The 19,614-nt window shown below is 36.8% G+C and overlaps 1 protein-coding gene across 5 annotated transcripts in view; it reads right to left on the reverse strand.

Annotated features, from left to right (window-relative positions):
- Positions 1–19,614, reverse strand: part of LOC136850201 (inverted formin-2-like) — a 110,891-nt gene that overhangs the window by 32,716 nt on the left and 58,561 nt on the right. For all 5 annotated transcript variants that reach the window (XM_067123837.1, XM_067123840.1, XM_067123839.1 and 2 more), the window contains 8 exons: positions 12,416–12,835; positions 12,005–12,100; positions 11,151–11,364; positions 10,202–10,317; positions 9,784–9,943; positions 8,285–8,457; positions 7,973–8,052; positions 5,138–6,269 (listed from right to left, as the gene is read on the reverse strand). In XM_067123837.1, coding sequence (XP_066979938.1) covers positions 5,138–6,269; positions 7,973–8,052; positions 8,285–8,457; positions 9,784–9,943; positions 10,202–10,317; positions 11,151–11,364; positions 12,005–12,100; positions 12,416–12,811 — 2,367 coding nt within the window. In that variant the 5' untranslated portion in view covers positions 12,812–12,835. The remainder of the gene's footprint in view (positions 1–5,137; positions 6,270–7,972; positions 8,053–8,284; positions 8,458–9,783; positions 9,944–10,201; positions 10,318–11,150; positions 11,365–12,004; positions 12,101–12,415; positions 12,836–19,614) is intronic.

A 19,614-nucleotide genomic window follows, 5' to 3' on the forward strand; every position in this document is an offset into this window, starting at 1 on the left:
ACCTTTACATAATCTTTCAAGATTACCTTAAAGATAATAATGCAGAATATTATAATTTCTTGAAGGTAATACTCTGGAGATCTTTTTAAAAAATAGGAAAGTTATCCTAGGGACACCTAAAAATTTTTTAATGACTAAAAGTTTATCATCACAGATTCCAAAACAAGGTACTATATGATTAATAAGCATGCAAAATTTACCAAGCATGAAAAAAGAAGTTTCAATGAGCAAAAGACAAAGTTGGACTTCATGTATAAAATGAATAAAGATTTTCCTTAGTTCAAAATACTTTTTTTTTCATATAATATATCCATAACCAATATATCACTCTCATTCAAGGTCTTCAAATGTCCTGAACACTGAAGTCTTTTGTCACGTATATCCACCAGTCCCCAATAGCCAACTGCCTCACATTTTGTGTAGGGTGAACAGAGGTTGTAAGAGATCAGTGGTGCTGAGACTAGGGAATATTTTAAACGAGCGATGGGTTTGTACATGTGGAAAGTTCACTTCTTACCTTATAGAAAATTACATCTGTTTCATCACAAACCTATCCTATCACTCTTACAAAGCTCAATAAATGACAAATTTTAAAGGTAATTTGTATTTTTCATAGCTATACCAATGCATTGCCTTTCATATAAAGAGTCTTCCTTCTGTGACTGTAATGAACAAAAGAAATAATGTAGATATGCCTTAAGTTTGTGTACAGCTTCACTGAATCGCCAAAATGGAGGGTAGTTGTGCACTTCTACATTATCCTTAAAGTGCATTAGGGCATCTTATCTTCTAGGCTGCTTGGTCCAGGTGGGTGGAGCATGTGGCTGAGACTCATGACAAACAGCTTTATTACGTGTGCCCCACTGTCACCAAAGAGCTTGGCAAATTGGGTGTATGGACCATTCTAATGAAAGGGCTTACTTTCCCTACTGAGGAGGTTCAAAACTATACTATGGGTGCCTGGTTCAAATCTAAGGATGATCTCTACCTTACTGGTTTCAGTTCAGATGAAAATATCCACTACTGTACAACAAAGGATTTCAAATCTTGTGGCCGCAATTCTTCATGTAGGCCAACATCACTAACTTCTTTGTCATTACACCTGCTACCGTACCCTTTCTGCACTGAGCAAAGGCTTATTAGATCTCTAAAGATGGCCTTCAATTCCAGGAGACTGAGGTGACATAAATTGTTCTGTAGAGACAAAGATTATATCATTTGATGGTGGGTCTAGTAAATGTTTATCCCGCACCCATGGTTTGACACATCCAAAAATGGTGGGGTTCTGGCAAGAGAGGGACCAGTTGTACTCTCTCTATCAGGTGCTATGAATCCTGCCACCACAGAAGACTCTTGCAGACATCTGAGACCACAACTGGGTGACTGTCCACTTTCAGAAACTACCTACCAGAATCCTAAAAGGTACAGCCCTGAGATGATATTCTTTACCGACCAGGGTGAGTTTCTCTATACAGACAAGGTGGCTAATCAGATAGCCGTCTCTTGGCAGGAGGATGCAGTCAAACTTCTGCATCAGAAATGAGTCTCTTGATCCTGCTTTCTTTCAAGTGAACTAAGGTTTCCACCATGTCTGGTATCCATAACCTAGAACATACCTTTCATTGAAGGCATTACATCTGACTTCTTTTAATCAATATGCAAGCCTCAGTGATAACTGGATTATAAAGTACATGTTGAATTATACAGTACAATGTTGGCATGGTTCTGCTGGTGATGGTATGATGACAAACTTGTCATCCAGGTACCTCCTCAGTCTTATGACACTCCTGTGTGCCCATGCTGTCACTAGTATGAGACATTTCTTCAATGGTCTAAGAACATTGAACTAGGCATCTTTGATATCCAGGAATGTCATCAAGAAGTCCCCATTCATGATGAAGTGTTGAGCTGAGGCCACTTTTTCCATCCTGAAAGGGGTCTGCAAAAATACTTGCTCAGTGACAGGATGCCATCCTTTCATCATCGTTGGGATAAAAAACAGACAACTGCAAGAACCCATATAGTTGACTAACACCTATATGGCCTGCTTCCAAAACATCAACATCACTTTAACATTGCCTGAAACTTCACAAATTCTTAACTGTAAGCATCAAAACCTACAAGTGAAGATCATGTATCTAGAAATAAAAGCCAACAACCATCCCTGACTACCTCCCTGACTGAAAATCTGGCCCCTGTAACTGTAACCACAATCTCCAGAATTTCTGGAGAAAGACTCCTACCTCCCACCCTCATATAAATGTGGTGGGGCAGCACTAGCTCTATTTTCTCCACCTCCTTTGGTAAGAGACTGCTTTAGGACATCCACACTTTCTGGGCCAAAAGGGAGACAGCTGTATCCTTACTGGAACCTGATCTGGAGGGAGCTGAAGGGAAGGATCTCCAGGTTGGTGTTTCAGGGGTCCTTTGCTGCCTGTTCCCCAGGGATCGTGATTAGTTTGGCCTATGGTTTATCTTAGAAGGCATCTGATACCAGGACCTGATCTTGGTTGAGAACCCCTATACAAATAGAGGGTTGAAGCACCTGGTGCAACCATAGCTTTGTTGTAACCCTTGCTGAAAACCTCTTCCTGTTATACAGTGCCTTATGTCAGCCAGGATGCACAGTGTCACACTGTCCAAGGGCAGATCAAATACCATGGCTGGAGCTGTTTGGCTCTACAGCCAAATCCCAATGCCCAAGATTCTGTTGCCTCAATCTTACAAATACTACAGATCAAGTCCGGTAACTTAAAATGTGGGGACTCGACCTCTTGGAGTATGGAAGTCTCTAATGTGCCATCCTCTTGATCATCTACATTTACAACCCTACCCGAGTTTTGTTAAATCTCATCCCCTTATCAAGGGAACCCGGCATCTTGATACACATGGTTGGGAGAGTGCTGGCCTTTCAATAGGTCCTGGAAATAATGAAAGCCATCTCTCGTTCTTACCTTAATGATCTTACACAGAAGTCATAAAAGAAACCTTGCTTCATGAGGAGGAAGGTGACCAAATCCTGGTTTTCAAGGATTTTCTACAAGGGCCTAGGCCTTCTAGCACATCCACCTACCATATGGAGCCTGTGTGGTCAATCCCATTAGCCTCTATGGTCAAGCTCTTGTCTGATACAGTCCCAGGGTCACTGTCACTGTTCCTGACTACTGTGCATTTGGGATCACTAAGGGTAATAATGATTTTCTTTGTGCCATGATTGCTAATGTCTACATTCTTCTGACTTTGTGGTCCAAAGGTCAGACCATGCTGTTAACACCTACATAGCCAAGGCAACAGGCTCATATGGTCACTGCTACTGCTATGCTCCCGGGTTAGAGCATCTGGGCAGCTGCCATACCAGTCATGGTCCTGAATAGAATCTGTATTGTAATGATGCAAGCACTCTATCTGAAACTACTGCTGTCTTGATTAAATGTCTCAAGAGGATGAAGAAAGTGCTAGATTATTATTATTATTATTATTATTATTATTAAAATAGTTTAACCAGACCACTGAGCTGAATATCAGCTCTCATAGAGCTGGGTCAAAGGATCTGAATGAAAAGGAATATGAGGTCAAAGCCACAGGCCAAGTGCTGGGACCAAATAGGTCATTGGCATGGTGATGAATGAAAAAAAAAAAAAAAAAAAATTTTAAATACCAGTATGTAAAGATATATGCTTTTACACTAAAACACATGCACACATTAAATACACAGAAAGTGCTAGAAAGTGCTCCTTTAAAACACTTTTAGTTGTTAAATACTTGGTTCTTCAAACCTGGTTTGGGATTGCAAAGGCAGTGCAATGGTTACTGAATCAATTAACTGTTGCAAGACTGCTGGTGTATTCCTGTATAGACAAACAAATCCCCTTCAGCTCCTTCATGTAGCCCTTGTTTTGGTAAAAAACAGTTTATGTATATTGGCAGAGCAGTAACCAGTAGAGTTGGAAGATCTTGGCTAAGGAGCACTAATAAATTCTGGTGATGATCCCTCACAGCCACAGATGACGATACCCTGTAGTGCGGAAAGTTGAAGCCAAAGACTGAGGGAGAAGAATAGGATAACTGTGCAGCAGTACTTCTAGCATGTCTCACCTTGCAGGATCTCTTGCTAAAGCTGAGAATTAATACAAAGAAGTCATATCACATTCAGAAGAGCGTGAACTCCAGTTAGCAAAACTTAGTTCAGAACATATGAGGGTCTCTCCTCAGATTCAACATGGCAAGGCTTACCTAACCAACTTTTACAAGTTTGCAAAAGACAAGATGAGAAGCAAAAGAAGTACAAGCTAAACAGAGTGCATGAAATATATATACAGTACAAGCAAGTGGTAGTTCAACTAACACCATTATAAAGATGCATAAATCATTGAAGGAATGATGCAAATACATAATACAAGAAACAAATATGTACATAAAAGACATACAATAAACAGCTTAAAAGATGTTATAAGTTCTTAACTGAAAAATAAACAACAAGTATTACAAGCACACTGCAATACAAAGTAATACAGTGGTAATAATTACCATAGATTAAGGACTGTGCTAAGAAAACATGCACCAATATATAGACAGGCATGAAAGATTGAAGAGTACAGTATGAAAAACACTGACTCGCTCCTTACATACTTAACCTAGAAATTAATAATACATACTGTATATACTGTACAGCATGTTGGAAAATGTGAACAAGAACTAAATTCAAGAAAATGGGATGACTAGTTATCCTCTCATTGCTTAATACACGTAATAACTTTGCCTTTTATAAAAAAAAATATCACACCAACATAATACCACCTGCACAAAGTGACTAAAGTTGTTTTTCTGTCTTTTGAACAAAAAACTTCAGAGTCCAAGACATGTGAGGACCACAAAGGTGGGCTTTATATGCATAATAGGTTTGTGGTGACACAAAAGAAAATACTGTATTAAATACTGAGGTGGACGGAACCACTTGTAATTTAAAAGCAACTACTTCACTTAAATTGAATACCTGAAACTGCAACTTAGACTACTTTACAAGACATGATTCATGCCATCACAAGTTCCTCTTAAAAAAAACCAAGATTCTCAATACACTAACCACATTCATTACTCTGATACCATATTAATTATCAATCTATAACTAATGACTTACATCTTCATCATCAGGTACTATCCTTAGGAACCCTCGAAGTTTTTCTGTACCAATATCCTGACTCTTGCATTCTCTGATGAGAGCTACAGTTTCTTCATGAGAGGTCTTGAACTGTTTCAAAAATATATTAACATTGAGGGACTTTTTAGGGTCTAAAAGTGTAATTTCATTAGACTGTTTCTTGGCCACTTTTGTTGGAGCAGTTTTGGTTCCTTGGCAAAACAATACTTCAATTTGTTCATAATTTAAAGGTTTTAGAGGTGATTCTACCAAATCTTTATGGACATTCTGCCAGAGAGAATTTGTAATGGTATTGTTACCAACTTTCGCCCAGTTAAGGTGTTTCATCTTAGAACGAGGACGAGGTAGGGTGTTATAAAACAATGGAACATTGCTGGAAGCCCCATACATAGGTACAGAAGTTGCTGTAATTAGTGGCATGTGCATCCCCATACCAGGGGGAGGTGGAGGAGGAGGACCACCACCTCCAGGCATAGGTGGTGGTGGTGGAGGAACTCCAAACCCAGGAGGAGGTGGAGGTGGAGGAACTCTAAAGCCAGTGGGAGGAGGGGGAGGAGGAGGAGGAGGAGGAGGAGGACCTCCTGACCCAGGAAGAGGTGGGGGTGGGGGAACAAAGCCAGAGGGAGGAAGAGGGGGAGGGGGAGGGACTGCAAAGCCTGGAAGAGGAGGAGGTGGTGGCACCCCAAAACCAGGTAGTGGTGGAGGTGGTGGAATTCCACAACCTGGCAATGGAGGAGGGGGAGGAGGAGGTGGAGGTGGTGGAATGCCAGTGCTTGGCAAAGGAGAGGGTGAATGTGATATATGAAAACCATTTGTTTCCTTATCATTCAGTTCGGCACAACTTGGATTGGAAGATAACGCTGGCACACTTTTCATAGCACTATCAGTTTCTATACACACATCAGAAGTAAGTTTAGCACCGAGAGAAGTTCTTTCAAAATCACTTGTCCTCTTTAGAGATCCTTGTCTGGCCAAATTACGGTGAACTGTTTGAGTTGCAACACTTCGGAAGTTTTCTTGTGATGGAGCTATGCTGTCCGCCCAGATAGTCGTCAAGGTACCTTCAACAGCTCTAATGGCCACTCGGTCTAACAAAGCCCAAACTGCATCACTATATAAAAAATAAAAATACAGCACATGATCATAATAACTGCATGAGTGATGATTGTTGTGACTGCTGTTGACATCTGCAGTGGTAATGGTGATGATAGTGGACATGGCAAATAGTAGTAACTGAAGATTATTGCCAGCATAAAGTGATGACTAGCTGTGTTAGTTAAAATCACCTCTTATTTCTATTTGTCTACTTAAATCAAATGACTTTTCAAAGCACTCATAGTATTCATGACCTAACTAGAGAGTGCAACAGAAGAATGAATGGTTTTTATTAGACATTAAGAAAGTATCTATGACAGGACTGCTAAAATGTTGTTGTTGTTGTTGTGGTTCCCCAGACTCTGTTATGCCAGGAAGCCTGCACACAAGAAGAAGGACACCACGCTACTGGATCTGACCATAACTGTGTGGTAGTGTGGATGTTGTGTTGTTGTCTAAGGGCTGCCAAGTTAGGGCAATCTACTAAGAGATGTGTAATTGTGTGGGGACTAACTTGGCAGAGTGGACATATGTCTGTTTGGGTGTTGTCTATGCGGTGTTTGTAGGTGTTTAGTGATTGGTGATGACCACAGCGAAGTCGAGTCAGGTGTACTCTCCAATCTTGAGAGCTGTGTTTCTGTACTGCTTATGTTGGGTGGGGGTGCCTAGTATTTTGTTGTTGGGAAGGTTATTAAGTGCTTGTCTGGTGAGGTGAGTATGGATGTGCTTTTGTTTTGTGTGCTGTTTGTGGGTGGTGGTATAGAATTCAAGATATCTGTATAGTGTCTGTGTGGTGTATTCACTATTTGCCTGTGTGTTGGAGGGTGGTCGTGAAGGTAATAGCATGGGCTGTTTGTGTTGTTTATGACCGATGCCAAGAATTGTGTGCCTCTCATGTCTAAGTGTTGCCTGATGGTGAGAATCTTGGTTGGCGTGTAAGTGTTCTATTGGTGTGGATTGTGTACTGCCAAGGATGATTCTCAGAGCTGTGTTTTGTATTATTTGTAGTTTGTTTAGTTGTGTGTTGGATATGGCAGGGTGCCAAGTTTATTATGGAGCGGATGTATTGTTTGTATACTGTGATGAGCGTTTCTTTTTGTTGTCCAAATGTTGTGCCTGTTAGTGATCTTAGTGCATTTAGTCTAGGTCTGCATTTCTTGATGAAACTGACATGTGGAGCAAATGACACTGAAGTGTTGTATGTGACTCCTAGGATTTTTGTTTCGTGTGTGTGTGGAATTGTGGTGTTGTTCAGCGTTGCTGTGGGTCTGTACTGATGTTCTTTGTTGTGACTAGTGAGTAGTGTACTTCTGGATTTTGTTGGTGCTACCTGTAATCTGTTTTGTGTGAGCCAGTTTTCAAGTTGTGTTATGTAAGTCTGTACTTGTGTGGAGCATACGTTTTTGTCTGCATGTATTGATATGATTGTTAGATCGTCTGCATATGAGGAGATGTATATGTTGTTAGGTGGTGTTGGTATGTCATGCATGAATAGGTTAAAAAGTGTTGGGCTTAGGACGGAGCCTTGTGGGACACCGTTCGGGAAGTTTCTGATTTTGGATGCTAAAATGTAAAATAGTCTAATAAAATAAAAGTTTTTTTTTACCTCCCTATCAAATAATTTTAAGGAACATCTGTCAAAAAATAATCAACAATAATCTCATACAAGCATATCATATGCTGTACAGTATATATGAAAACTACATGAATAAAGCTTACCTTTCATGTTTTTGTGGATCGAGCTGGGTAAGATTATGTATTAATCCTAATAACTGCAATGACTGTGGAGTATCACGAATCTGTGAAGCAGCCAAAAGATCAACAAAAATTCAAAGGTGAAAATTTATAATATGCCAGCATACTAAATCTAACAATTATGCATGTCACACATCTTTAATTATATACAATATGAGAGAAGAGAGATAAAAAGAGCCTTATATCAAGAATCTGAATCTTTGGCATAAGCATGTAACTTTACAGTTACTTTAGTATAAATTTTAAGACCATAAAAAATTTGCTGGTACAGTATACCTTGGTAAACAATGTATTAAAAGCATCATGATGATTGAGATTAAGATGCTCATCTGGGCCATAAAGTTGCTCTAAGTCATCATGATATGTGTCTTCAAATACACATAGTTGAATAGACAACTGTTCATTCTCTGTTGCTTTTAGTCTCTCCAGGACTTTCAAGAGATCCAATCCTGAAAAAATGTGTAAAGCATCCAAAAATATGTAAGGTAACATTACACAATGTACAGTAGAAAGCAGTGTGGTCCTCATTCTTTTTATCTACATTACAGATTATTCTCACATGCATTATAATGAATAAGATTGCTTATCTACATTATAGATTTTTATCACATGCATTATAATGAATAAAATTGCCTTTTTGTCCATATAAAGGAGCATTTATGAAATTCACAAATCACCAATTCTTCACATACATTCTTTCCCCTCAGCATCAAAGAAAGTGAAGTTCCCTAAAAAAAAATCAGCAATTACTGCAGTGTGCAGAGGTGATATCCACTGGTACATATTCTAAAACAACATCCCCTTATACCCTTTCTAATGTGCATGCCTCATTAGTTTTATATATGCTGTAGTTGAAAGACAGGTCAGCAGCCTACTACAGTCTGAATTATTACCTGTATCTTCAGTAATTACCTTGAAAAACATTTCATTTCTATACAGAAGAGTTATAACAGACAATTTGATTTACTGATTGACTAAATTCCACTAAAAACTAAATTTGAAAATACAAAAAAATCAATGTCTTAAATAGAAATAACTACAATATATTTCTAAAATGAAAAAGATATACATGTAACCTGAATAAATTCCTAAAATAAAAGAAAACTATTATAATAATCACTCTAGAGATGGTGAAGCACTTACATACAGTACCTTACATTTTTTCCATTTATACCATAAAACAAAATATTAAAAAAGGTTAATTTATTATCTTTCCAAAAGCCTTCAAATATTATCTACATATATCTCAGAAATATGTATATACAATAGCTTTATATCACTCATTGAAATTTCAATCATCTGTTGTGTCCTAGTTTATTCAACAGATGCAGTTACTGTATACACAAAATAACTGGATAAGCAACTTTCAAATCATCTGTAAACCGAAATGAACAAATGAATCGGAAAATTTTCTATTGAACTACATCTGCCTTAACATGTTTTAAGATATAAGAACAAATCTAATACCACAGAGGTAACTATGTACCATACATCCTAATGATGTTGACAAAATTTAGAACAAAACAAATAAAACAAATTTTGTCCCTTTTCCCCTCAAAAATGTCACAAACTAATGTGTGCAATCTGGTTTGGATAAAAAAAAAAAAAAAAAAAAAACACGACTTTCAATTGAGACCTTACACAATATATGTATTGTACATTAGGCAAAAATACGTTAGTATGTCACAGTAATTCTTCATAATACAAGATTTGGTCTAGTGTACAAAAATGCATACAGTACTACATAATAAGTACAATGCCTTGTTCCCACCTACCTATAAATTCGTTTCTGATGGCATTTCGTACCTGAAGATTGTCTGCACCTATTATAATGCAATTCACAAAGGCTACAAGAGTAGCTTGGTAATCCACCACTTCTGCAGAACGCAACTCATCAACGACAAGCAAAAAGCGATAGCGCTGACTTTTAGCAACCTGTGGATTTATAACATTATATTTGAATAAGCACATATTTTTGAAGAGTAATGTGAAATTATTAAACCACATCTGAGTAACCTATACAACCAAAAGTTACTTTATTCCATTACTGATTGTCTGGTATTAACAGATGTAAAGAGAAAAGTCTGTAACATTTTACTGTCATCCAAAATTATATAAAACATTAGTGTAACATGAAAATAAGGCCCAATTCTGACAGAACAACCTGAACAGCAATACCTTTAATAAACTTACCCTGTAGTTGTTTAGGGAATCAAGAGCAAGTAAATGTCCCTTCTCAGAGTAAACACACAATGCCGACAGCAACTCAAACACTTGCTTCTTGACCAACATGTTCTTTGAATCTAAAGCTAAAATAGAAAATAAATTGATTTATAATCTACGAGGTATTCGGCAATCAGAAAAGGGGAAATTAAGCTATCTACCCACATTTCACAGTACTGTTTTCCCAAAATATGCAGATTAAAACGTGCTACAAATCTGAAACCATCAGGGCCATTTCAAAATCATGCATTTACAACCTGGGCCCAGCACCTGAGAATAGTCCGAAACCTTTCAATCAGGCCTGCATGTCATTACCTTTCAGAGCCATTTAGGAACTGGCTCTTTAGGGGAAAGGATTAAAATTTGACAGTATAACATAAATTTCCAAAAGTGAGTTCTGAATGCAACATTGACATTTTGGCACAGAAGGTGTTTGACTTTGAAATGTAAGTTGAGGTCATTCACACTCGGTTAAAATGATAAGGTCATTCAGTGGTGCTTGCGGTTAAGGAATAAGAGCTGAAGACAAAATGGTAAAATCACAATATCAGTAATAATTATAAAAGCGAGTTTTTATATGGACTATGGTGAAAATGTCAAAGCTGAATTAAAATACAAAATTAGCCATGACACTGGGATACTAAAGGATCCACACGTTTTGCAAGTACTTATGATAAAAGATTACTCTTCTTTAAGTTTTATTAACAAAAAAAGTTAGTAAAATTGCCAGCGTAATTACTGATGAACGTATTCTAGTAAAGAGCAACAATTTTTTGACTCTTAAAAAGAAATCAATAAACATCAAAGATCCTACCTACAAATAAAGACTGTAATTTCAATACACATCTTGTACAAACAGAAATAGAAAGTTTGCTCTACAATTACTACTGAAAAAATATCTTTGAGGGGAATTACTTACATTTGGCAAGTTTTCGGGTATAATCATCATTATTGACAATATATTCCAGGCCAAACTTGGAATTCATAACGGCCTTGATGCAGAGAACACATTCCAGCTGCAAAATAGCATCTGCGATGGAGCTGAAGCCTCGATCACTCAATCTCTCTAAGGACTCGAACAGCACGCCGAGTCCATCGAGATTCAAAAAGTCCTCCATCCACTCATTACTGGCCTGAAAGTGATCAAATTAACTTTATTGTGTTCTTTATTGAATGCAAAAATTCTTTTTTATGTCGTTCTTAACGCATCTACCCACTACTGTACTCGCCAACGCCATGACAAGAAGAAAAAGCAATTAATTTTTTTACGAAAATGAGATTAACTTGTGAATTCAAGCCGCATCTGCCCGTTTTATATTAACTCCGGCACAAACGTAATTCATTTGAATGTCACATTTGCTTACTGCCCACGTGTTACTGGTCTGAAATGTGCATGTTGCATAAAAAGAGCAATCACAAGACACTGATATCTTCAATTTTTTTCAGTGTGTTTTTAAAAATACAGGTTTGTCTAACGAGGGCTTCGCATTTGACAGTTGTTCACAAATAGAACATCAACATGCAATGCAGGAATATTCACTGCTTTTTCATAAAAAGGTCATTTATATATAAAGCTATATTTTACATTTTCAATGAAATGAACAACTACTTATAGACACATTCATTGTTTGCAGGACCACAACATCAGATATTCTTTCTTTGCATGTTGAGCAGAAAAATTAACATCCATGTATTTGCTTGTTGTGATTAATTTTTCCGTCTAAGAAATGCCCATATAACTCCACTTTATAATAAAGAACTTGGGTGTCTTACCACTTCCATCAGTTTCTTCAGCCCAGAATAATTAGAAACACTTGGCATCTTCAGTAGCATCACGCATGTCTCGGGGTCCCAACTGGCTAAGTTTCCCTGAAAATTGAACATGCAGTACAATTCATAATACAGTCTTTTAATTCAACATTAGAATTTAATTCATATAGTTTCAAAGTAGCACTGGTTTCTTATAATTTCATATTGTATTTCATGAATAAGATTTAAAAATATTGAGTTCATACGATTTCCAATGGTCTTTCTGAATGTTCCTAAATACTTTTTATAATTTAACAAAAACTTGGATTGCTGGTGAACTGTTTTCCACCAAAACAAGGAAATATAAATGATATACAGTAAAAAAATATAGCAATAAATTCAGCTTCATTATTGCAAAAACTAACGATTACCTACATGAGCAATATCTTCTAACATGGAGGAACCCGAGATTCTCCTCTCAGAGCTGGAACTACTGGAACTGGAAAGCCTCCTGCTCGAATCTTCTTCATCTTGTGACGCCCCCATTATCTCTCTAGCTACCATGGTCCATTTTAAAACCGATTCCTTCTTGTTCATCTTCTTCCTATCCTCCTTCGGCGTCGACGTTTCCATGATTGCATCCACTTCGCCGTTTCTGTAATTGGCATTTTCTAAAAACACCTGGTCGTCGTGGTCGCTGTCCTGTGAGCTTCCCCTTTGCAGTGCCTTGTCGCGACCACCGCCGTGGTGGGCCAGGTTATCGACGGTGTCGTAGAACTCGTCATCGCTGACGGAGTCCTGGGAATCGCACTTGCTGCTTCGCAGGCTCATCTTGAATGATTCGAAGAACCTGAACTGAATTAAAAGAGAAATAAATTAGGGTCCTATTTAAGCTATTTGTCCGTACAAAATCTGGAAAAAAGAAAAGGTTAATTATGTAGAGAAAAACACACGGCAATTCAAATAATTTAAGAGACTACAATAAATGAATCGCAAATTATCTTTTCGAGTACCTTTTATGCCACTGCACAAGGCATGAGCTGCAAAAAAAAAAAAAAAAAAAAAAAAAATTACATATCCAGTCACAAGGATAACAATCTCATTCTAAGTTCGAATAACAGATAATTGTTTCTCCTAATGAAATACATTCTCTCTCTCTCTCTCTCTCTCTCTCTCTCTCTCTCTCTCTCTCTCTCTCTCTCTCTCTCTCAAATTATTAAGTTTAAAAGTTAAGTGACAATAAGAACCGGAGTGGAGGAGAATCCAGGAATCGTATTAAGAAAAGTGAACTAGAATTTGAGGATTTATGTTATAAAATGTGATGAAAATTGTCAAGTTAATGACCTGTAATGAATGAAAATATATTTTAAATAGTTGTGGAACAGAGAATGAAATGCATACAAAAAGGCTAATAATCAAGGACATAAATTAAATATATAACATAGAGACTCTGAATTACTTTAACGACGCCACTGAGACATTTCTAAGCACACGGATCTTTTCCGAAGAGTTTGTTCTATAATGAGTGGTAAGAACTGCAGCAGACTAATTTAAAGAAGCTGAGCAAATAAGCAGGAAGAGTATCACAGTGCATTAATGAAACACAAAAGGGAGAACTTGATGCAATTTGGAGCCGAAGGGACGCTCCAAAGAAACTTCATCTTTGACAGTGTCTTATAAAAAAAAAAATAATAAAAAAGCAGATTCTGGGAACTCCTTCACACGTGATGATATGTAGCCTAGGTCAATCGTCCTGAGAACAGCACTACTTCGTACTAAGACCTTGAGACCATGAAAACCACGGTATTCTTTAGACCTTGATGAAAACATTGAACAAACTTCCGACAACTCGTAACCAGTTCTTGACAAATGTATTCTGGTCACTGAAAGTCGCAGCAAACTCGTATTGAAACCTTAACCACTTCGTATAATAGTTTGCGTGTCCAGTTATGAAAACATATAGAATACAACTAGTTTACGGCTGTTGGTACCTCGTCATACATCAACCCGTAAATTAGCCAAGCGAGGGAGTATGTCAAGTTTGTCGAGCTGGTGTGCAAAAGTGAGCCATTCCTACGGACTAAAACAGCAAGCAGGATAGCACGCAAACATTGTAAGTCCTATAATTTAGTTTTATACGTCGAGGCGAGTTCTGAAAATTTGGTTATAATTTTGGTGTTTAACAGATACATGTATACGTCACATTTAAGCATAGTAGACAGCACTACAAAATTTACGCTTCACTCTGGAGCAGAAAATAAGCTATTACTTACTATACCTATTGTTTTATGTTACCAATAACTCAGTTCAACATATCACAGGATGTCGCCTTTGAACTCAGATAACACTTGTTACTGTTTGAAAGCTAACAACGCAAAGATCATTGCGAGGGGGCCAATGAAGAATTAGAGGAAATTATTCCTGGTGATAGAAATTCATTTCTCGGTATAAAGTGGTTTGGATTCCACAATTAGCTGCAGGTCCCGTTGCTAGGTAACCAATTAAGTCTAATCTTTCGGGCCAGCCCTATAGGAGAGCTGTTAATCAGCCCAGTGGTCTGGTTAAACTAAGGTATACTTAACTTGTCCTTGGCCTTATTCGTGATCAAAACAAGTGAATAAGTAACAACCGAAAGAAAAAAATAAATAAAAGAATGTTTTATTAGCACTACAGAATTCTTTCCTAATTGCGTTCGTATTTCTCTGCTATACACACGCAAGCATGCATTCATACAGAATATATACATACACAAATAAATACACACACGTACATATAGCCTATATATCATTAAACTTTGTCACTCTTAACAAATCTGTCTTCGGTGCCTTATATACATCCTCGATACTCTGTATATTGCATCATTATGCATTTTATATGAAGTTTTTATAGCTCCATGTAAACCATACAACATCTTTTCCAATTTTACTTTCATATTTCTCGCAGTATTATTATTTAATAACAAACAGTCCCCGCATCCTTCTTGTCCAGGCCCTTAGTGTTCCTCAGTCTATCCTTTGTCGTCTATCTTGTTGATTACACACACACACGCACACACACACACACACACACACACACACACATATATATATATATATATATATATATATATAATATATATATATATGTATATATATTTATATGTATTATATATATATACACACACACATATATATATATATATATATATATGTATATATATTATGTATATATATATATATAATATATATATATATATATATATATATATATATATATATATATATATATATATATATATATATATATATATATATATATATATAATATATAAATATATACATATATATATTATATATATATATATATATATATATATATATATATATATATATATATATATATATATATATATATGTGTGTGTGTGTGTGTGTGTGTGTGTGTGTGTGTGTGGTGTGTGTGTGTGTGTGTATTCAACGTTAAATAGGAATAATTGTTTCTTTGTATACGGGTCAAGTGATAGAAAAGATTAAAGGAGTTTTAGGGGCATAACGTTACTCAGCATACCAAGTAGGTATATAGTAGGATTTTGATCTAATATGACACGATAGACGACAAAGGATTGACTGATGAGGAACACTGAGGGCCTGGACAAAAAGGATGCGGGGACTGTTTGTAATTAAATAATAATACTGCGAGAAATATGAAAGTAAAATTGGAAAAGCTGTTGTGTAGTTTACATGGTCTTATAAAAGCTTAATATAAAATGCATAATGATGCAATGTACAGAGTATCGAGGACGAAAGGCACAGAAGACAGATTTGTTATGAGTGACAAAGTTTTTATGATGAAGCGAAGCCTGTTGGCATACGTGGATAGGGAATGACTGGTTCGGTGTAGAAGTGGGTCTACGTGGATAGGGAATGACTGGTTCGGTGTAGAAGTGGGTCTAAGTGTTTCTTATGTATGCATGGCTGCTTAAAATCTTCATGGATGGAGCGATGTAGGTCAGAAAGAGGACATCAGATGTGTGTAGAACTGTTGAATCAGAAAATGCGTCATGAATGGAGTGTGTTGGGTATTTTTTGCAGATGATACCATACAGAAACAAGTAGGAGTTTGAAAAAGTTTGAAAAAGGAGAAAAACTAAAAGTAAATAAATGTGTGCAAGAATATGGATAAATGAGAGATAAGAAGCTTGAGTAATGAATGGTAATAAGAAAGATGGAAGATTGAAAGCAGTTAATTTGAATGAGCAAAGCATTTGGGAGTTATGAACTACATGACGGTAAGATAGAAAAGAGGGGTCTCAACAAACAAAAAAGAGAAACTAGAAGGGCTTGTGGAAATTTGGAAGAGAGTTTGGAGTAGATATGGAAGCCAAGGCTTGAATGTATGAAGGGATTTATTGAATCAACCCTTCTTTATGGAAATGAAGTGTGGATGTTGTACTAAAATGAAAGAAAAAAAGTGTACTGTGTGTACTGGAAGGGCAACAAGTGTGAAGCTGCCAAGAAGTGGTAACAAGGTTGGAGTAGGTGAAAGAATGAATCACTGTTTTTTAAAACGAATGTGTCACGTGGAAAAAATAAGAGAATGATAGGTTGGTGAAAAGAATATATAACTTAAAAGGGTTAATGGAGAGGAACACCTAGATAGCACTGGATACTTGGAGTGGAGAGGCATTGGAATGCACTAAACGCCTAAATATCCAGGATGCACAATTATGTGGGGAAGACAAGAGCATGGCGAAGTGTGTAGGGCGATAATCCTTCTGCGTGGGTGTATGAGGCGGATGTATTGTGGAATGTCGTGCTCTGCAAAGGGAATTAATCCACAATTCAGCTGAAATATGAACGTGGCGGTGTACATTGTCTAGAAATTTTTTATCTGGAGACACTACTTATTGGGGAAATATATATTTAGTTATATATATATATGTATGTATATATGTATGTATATATATATATATATATATATATATATATATATATATATATATATATATATATAACACGTGATAATAAAAAAACACGTGATAAAAAAAGGGAAAATATATATATAATACACAACTGTAAACACGTGATAATAACAAAGGAAAAGGACTAACAAAGGACTACTTAATTTTTAAAGATAACTCAAATTTCCTTCCTCCTCTCTCTTCCAGGTTCCTAGCTAGGCAGATAGTATATACGTAATGAACCTGAACAACCAACGCTCTCCATAACTAACCTACAACCTCTATTTAACGACAAACATTTTTTATTATCAATAAGCTGCTAATGACGAGGTTATATAGCAAAGTTTGCTTTCGGTAAGATGAGCCTTCCCTCTGAATATTGCAAAATCCATTTCTACTGGGGAGTTTTCCTTCACGTCACAATACCTTTCTTATTGCACAGTAGGCTAATGAACGTGTACATTACTCTTACAATTTTTAAAACATTTTTGTATGCCACGAAAGTCACATGGACGCAGACAGTTTCTCAAGCAGTGATGCGCGCCTTACATAATAAGTTGCACATGCCCAAGGACAGATTCTGAAACAGTGCTGTATAATGTAAGATACAACCCGGACCAAAATACATCTTTCATAAGTGATGTACATCAACACTCAAGTTGAAACTACTCGCATAACGCAAATATACGAGTACATACGAAGCCAAAGCGTTGGTTGGCCACGAAAAAAGTTATCTGTTATCTGCCTCATCCCCCTCTTCCTAGTATGAAATACTGGTTTTGTTCCGCTCAACACGAAGCTTCGTAAACTCTGGCGAGACAGTCCAACCACAAGGTAATTTTTTATCATACATACATACATACATACATACATACATACATACATACATACATACATACATACATACATACATACATACATATGTATATATATATATATATGTGTGTGTGTGTGTGTGTGTGTGTGTGTGTGTGTGTGTGTGTGTGTGTGTGTATAATATAATTTTTTTTTTTTGAAGAGGGAGGAGCTCGTGGATGCCAACTAAACTAATACCATTTTGATCTTGGCAACCTGTTCTCTCCAACACAACGGTCTCGTTTTCCTAGTAACCGAGAACTTTTTTATACCTGCTTCCCAATCTTGACAGAATTCATACAGTCCTGATACGTGATTTTGTAAAATTGATTCAAAGGATAGAAAATCATAAATCGAACTCCAATAGGAATAACGCGTATGCAACAGATTACTGACACTCTTACCCAAATCTGCTCGTATTTTCTAAAACCGCTGCACCATTCACAAACCCGCTGAATCATTCATAAACCACCTAAGAAAAACGCAACCCCTTCATTTTAGTGTGGTCGTTGTTTCTTGTCACCATATAATACGTGTCAAAAAACAGAAATATAGGAACTGTAAACATAAAATATTGTTTTCTTTGAGCCTTGGCTAGATTAACGCAAATTTTTGAGTTACAACACTCGGTAACCTTCTTGTGCAAAAAATAGCAAACGGTCTCCCAAACCTTTTACAGTGCTTATCTTTTTTCTATTTCCTTCTTAGCAACTGGATTTATTGTATCGCAACCCGTACCAGTTATACGTTGAAGGGATAGAACCCTATAACACATGGCATGCGCTGTCCTAAGAAGTGATGCATATTCCACCCTATTCATTACTGGACAGAGCTTGTCATGAGGCCGATAAGGTACTAAGGCAGAGGTAGAAATGATTACTGAACTTACATAACACTGAGTGCTATTGTGAAATATTACTAAGCAACAGATAATGACATGAAGTAACACTAGTGTCAACCGATAAAAAAAAATCGAACAGAATATGCAGCTACTCGAAATCCTTACTAGAAAGATTTCTCAGGATGCCACAAGGTACTACGTTACTATGCAATAGCAGATGATATGATACGGGTATATAATTGCTTGATTCTTAGCAAAGTATCTGGAACATGCGAATTTTGGATGACATCTCATTAATCTTTCCAATACAGTTGTATTGTTTCCCTACGGCCTGAAATCCCTGATCACCTCACACTATATGAGGTAATAATTCAATTATATTACTTTAACATTTCACATAACTTGCAACTTGTATCTGATGGAAAGAGTTCTGGTAATAACCTCCCAACGGTATCGACTCGACAACTTTAATCTTCTATATGATGTCTGTTCTCTTCTACTCTGCTATATGTTGCTTGTAATCGGGAAATTTACCTCCTGTTAATTCAAGTACTTCCTGACCGATGAGTGTGTCCTTGAATCACCCTATCTCTCATTGTCTCTCTCAAGTATCCTCTTTCCCACCAATTCTTAAATGTACCTAGAGATAGTGCCTAATGTTTCTTTTAGTGTAACTTGCCAGCTCCTCTGCTTTCTCATTCGCTTTCATTCCAATATGAGATGGCGCCCATATAAATAGCACTTCTTTACCCTTTTGTCTGATTTGCGATAAGGCAACGGCTCTTCTTGCTATTATACCGACTTCAGTTTTCCTTGGTGTCAGTGGCTGTAAGGCACTCATGTTATCCGCTGCTATTATGCATTATTACCCTATTATAATTCTCCTTGCATTTCACTAATTTACTTACATTTTTTATAAATCATTTATTAATTTGTTATTTCATTTTATAATTTTAAATAACTTTTTTCTGTATTTCCCATTACCTTCTGTTACTTCTTTC

Source organism: Macrobrachium rosenbergii, chromosome 21, assembly GCF_040412425.1.
Source record: "Macrobrachium rosenbergii isolate ZJJX-2024 chromosome 21, ASM4041242v1, whole genome shotgun sequence".
Classification (NCBI taxonomy): domain Eukaryota; kingdom Metazoa; phylum Arthropoda; class Malacostraca; order Decapoda; family Palaemonidae; genus Macrobrachium; species Macrobrachium rosenbergii.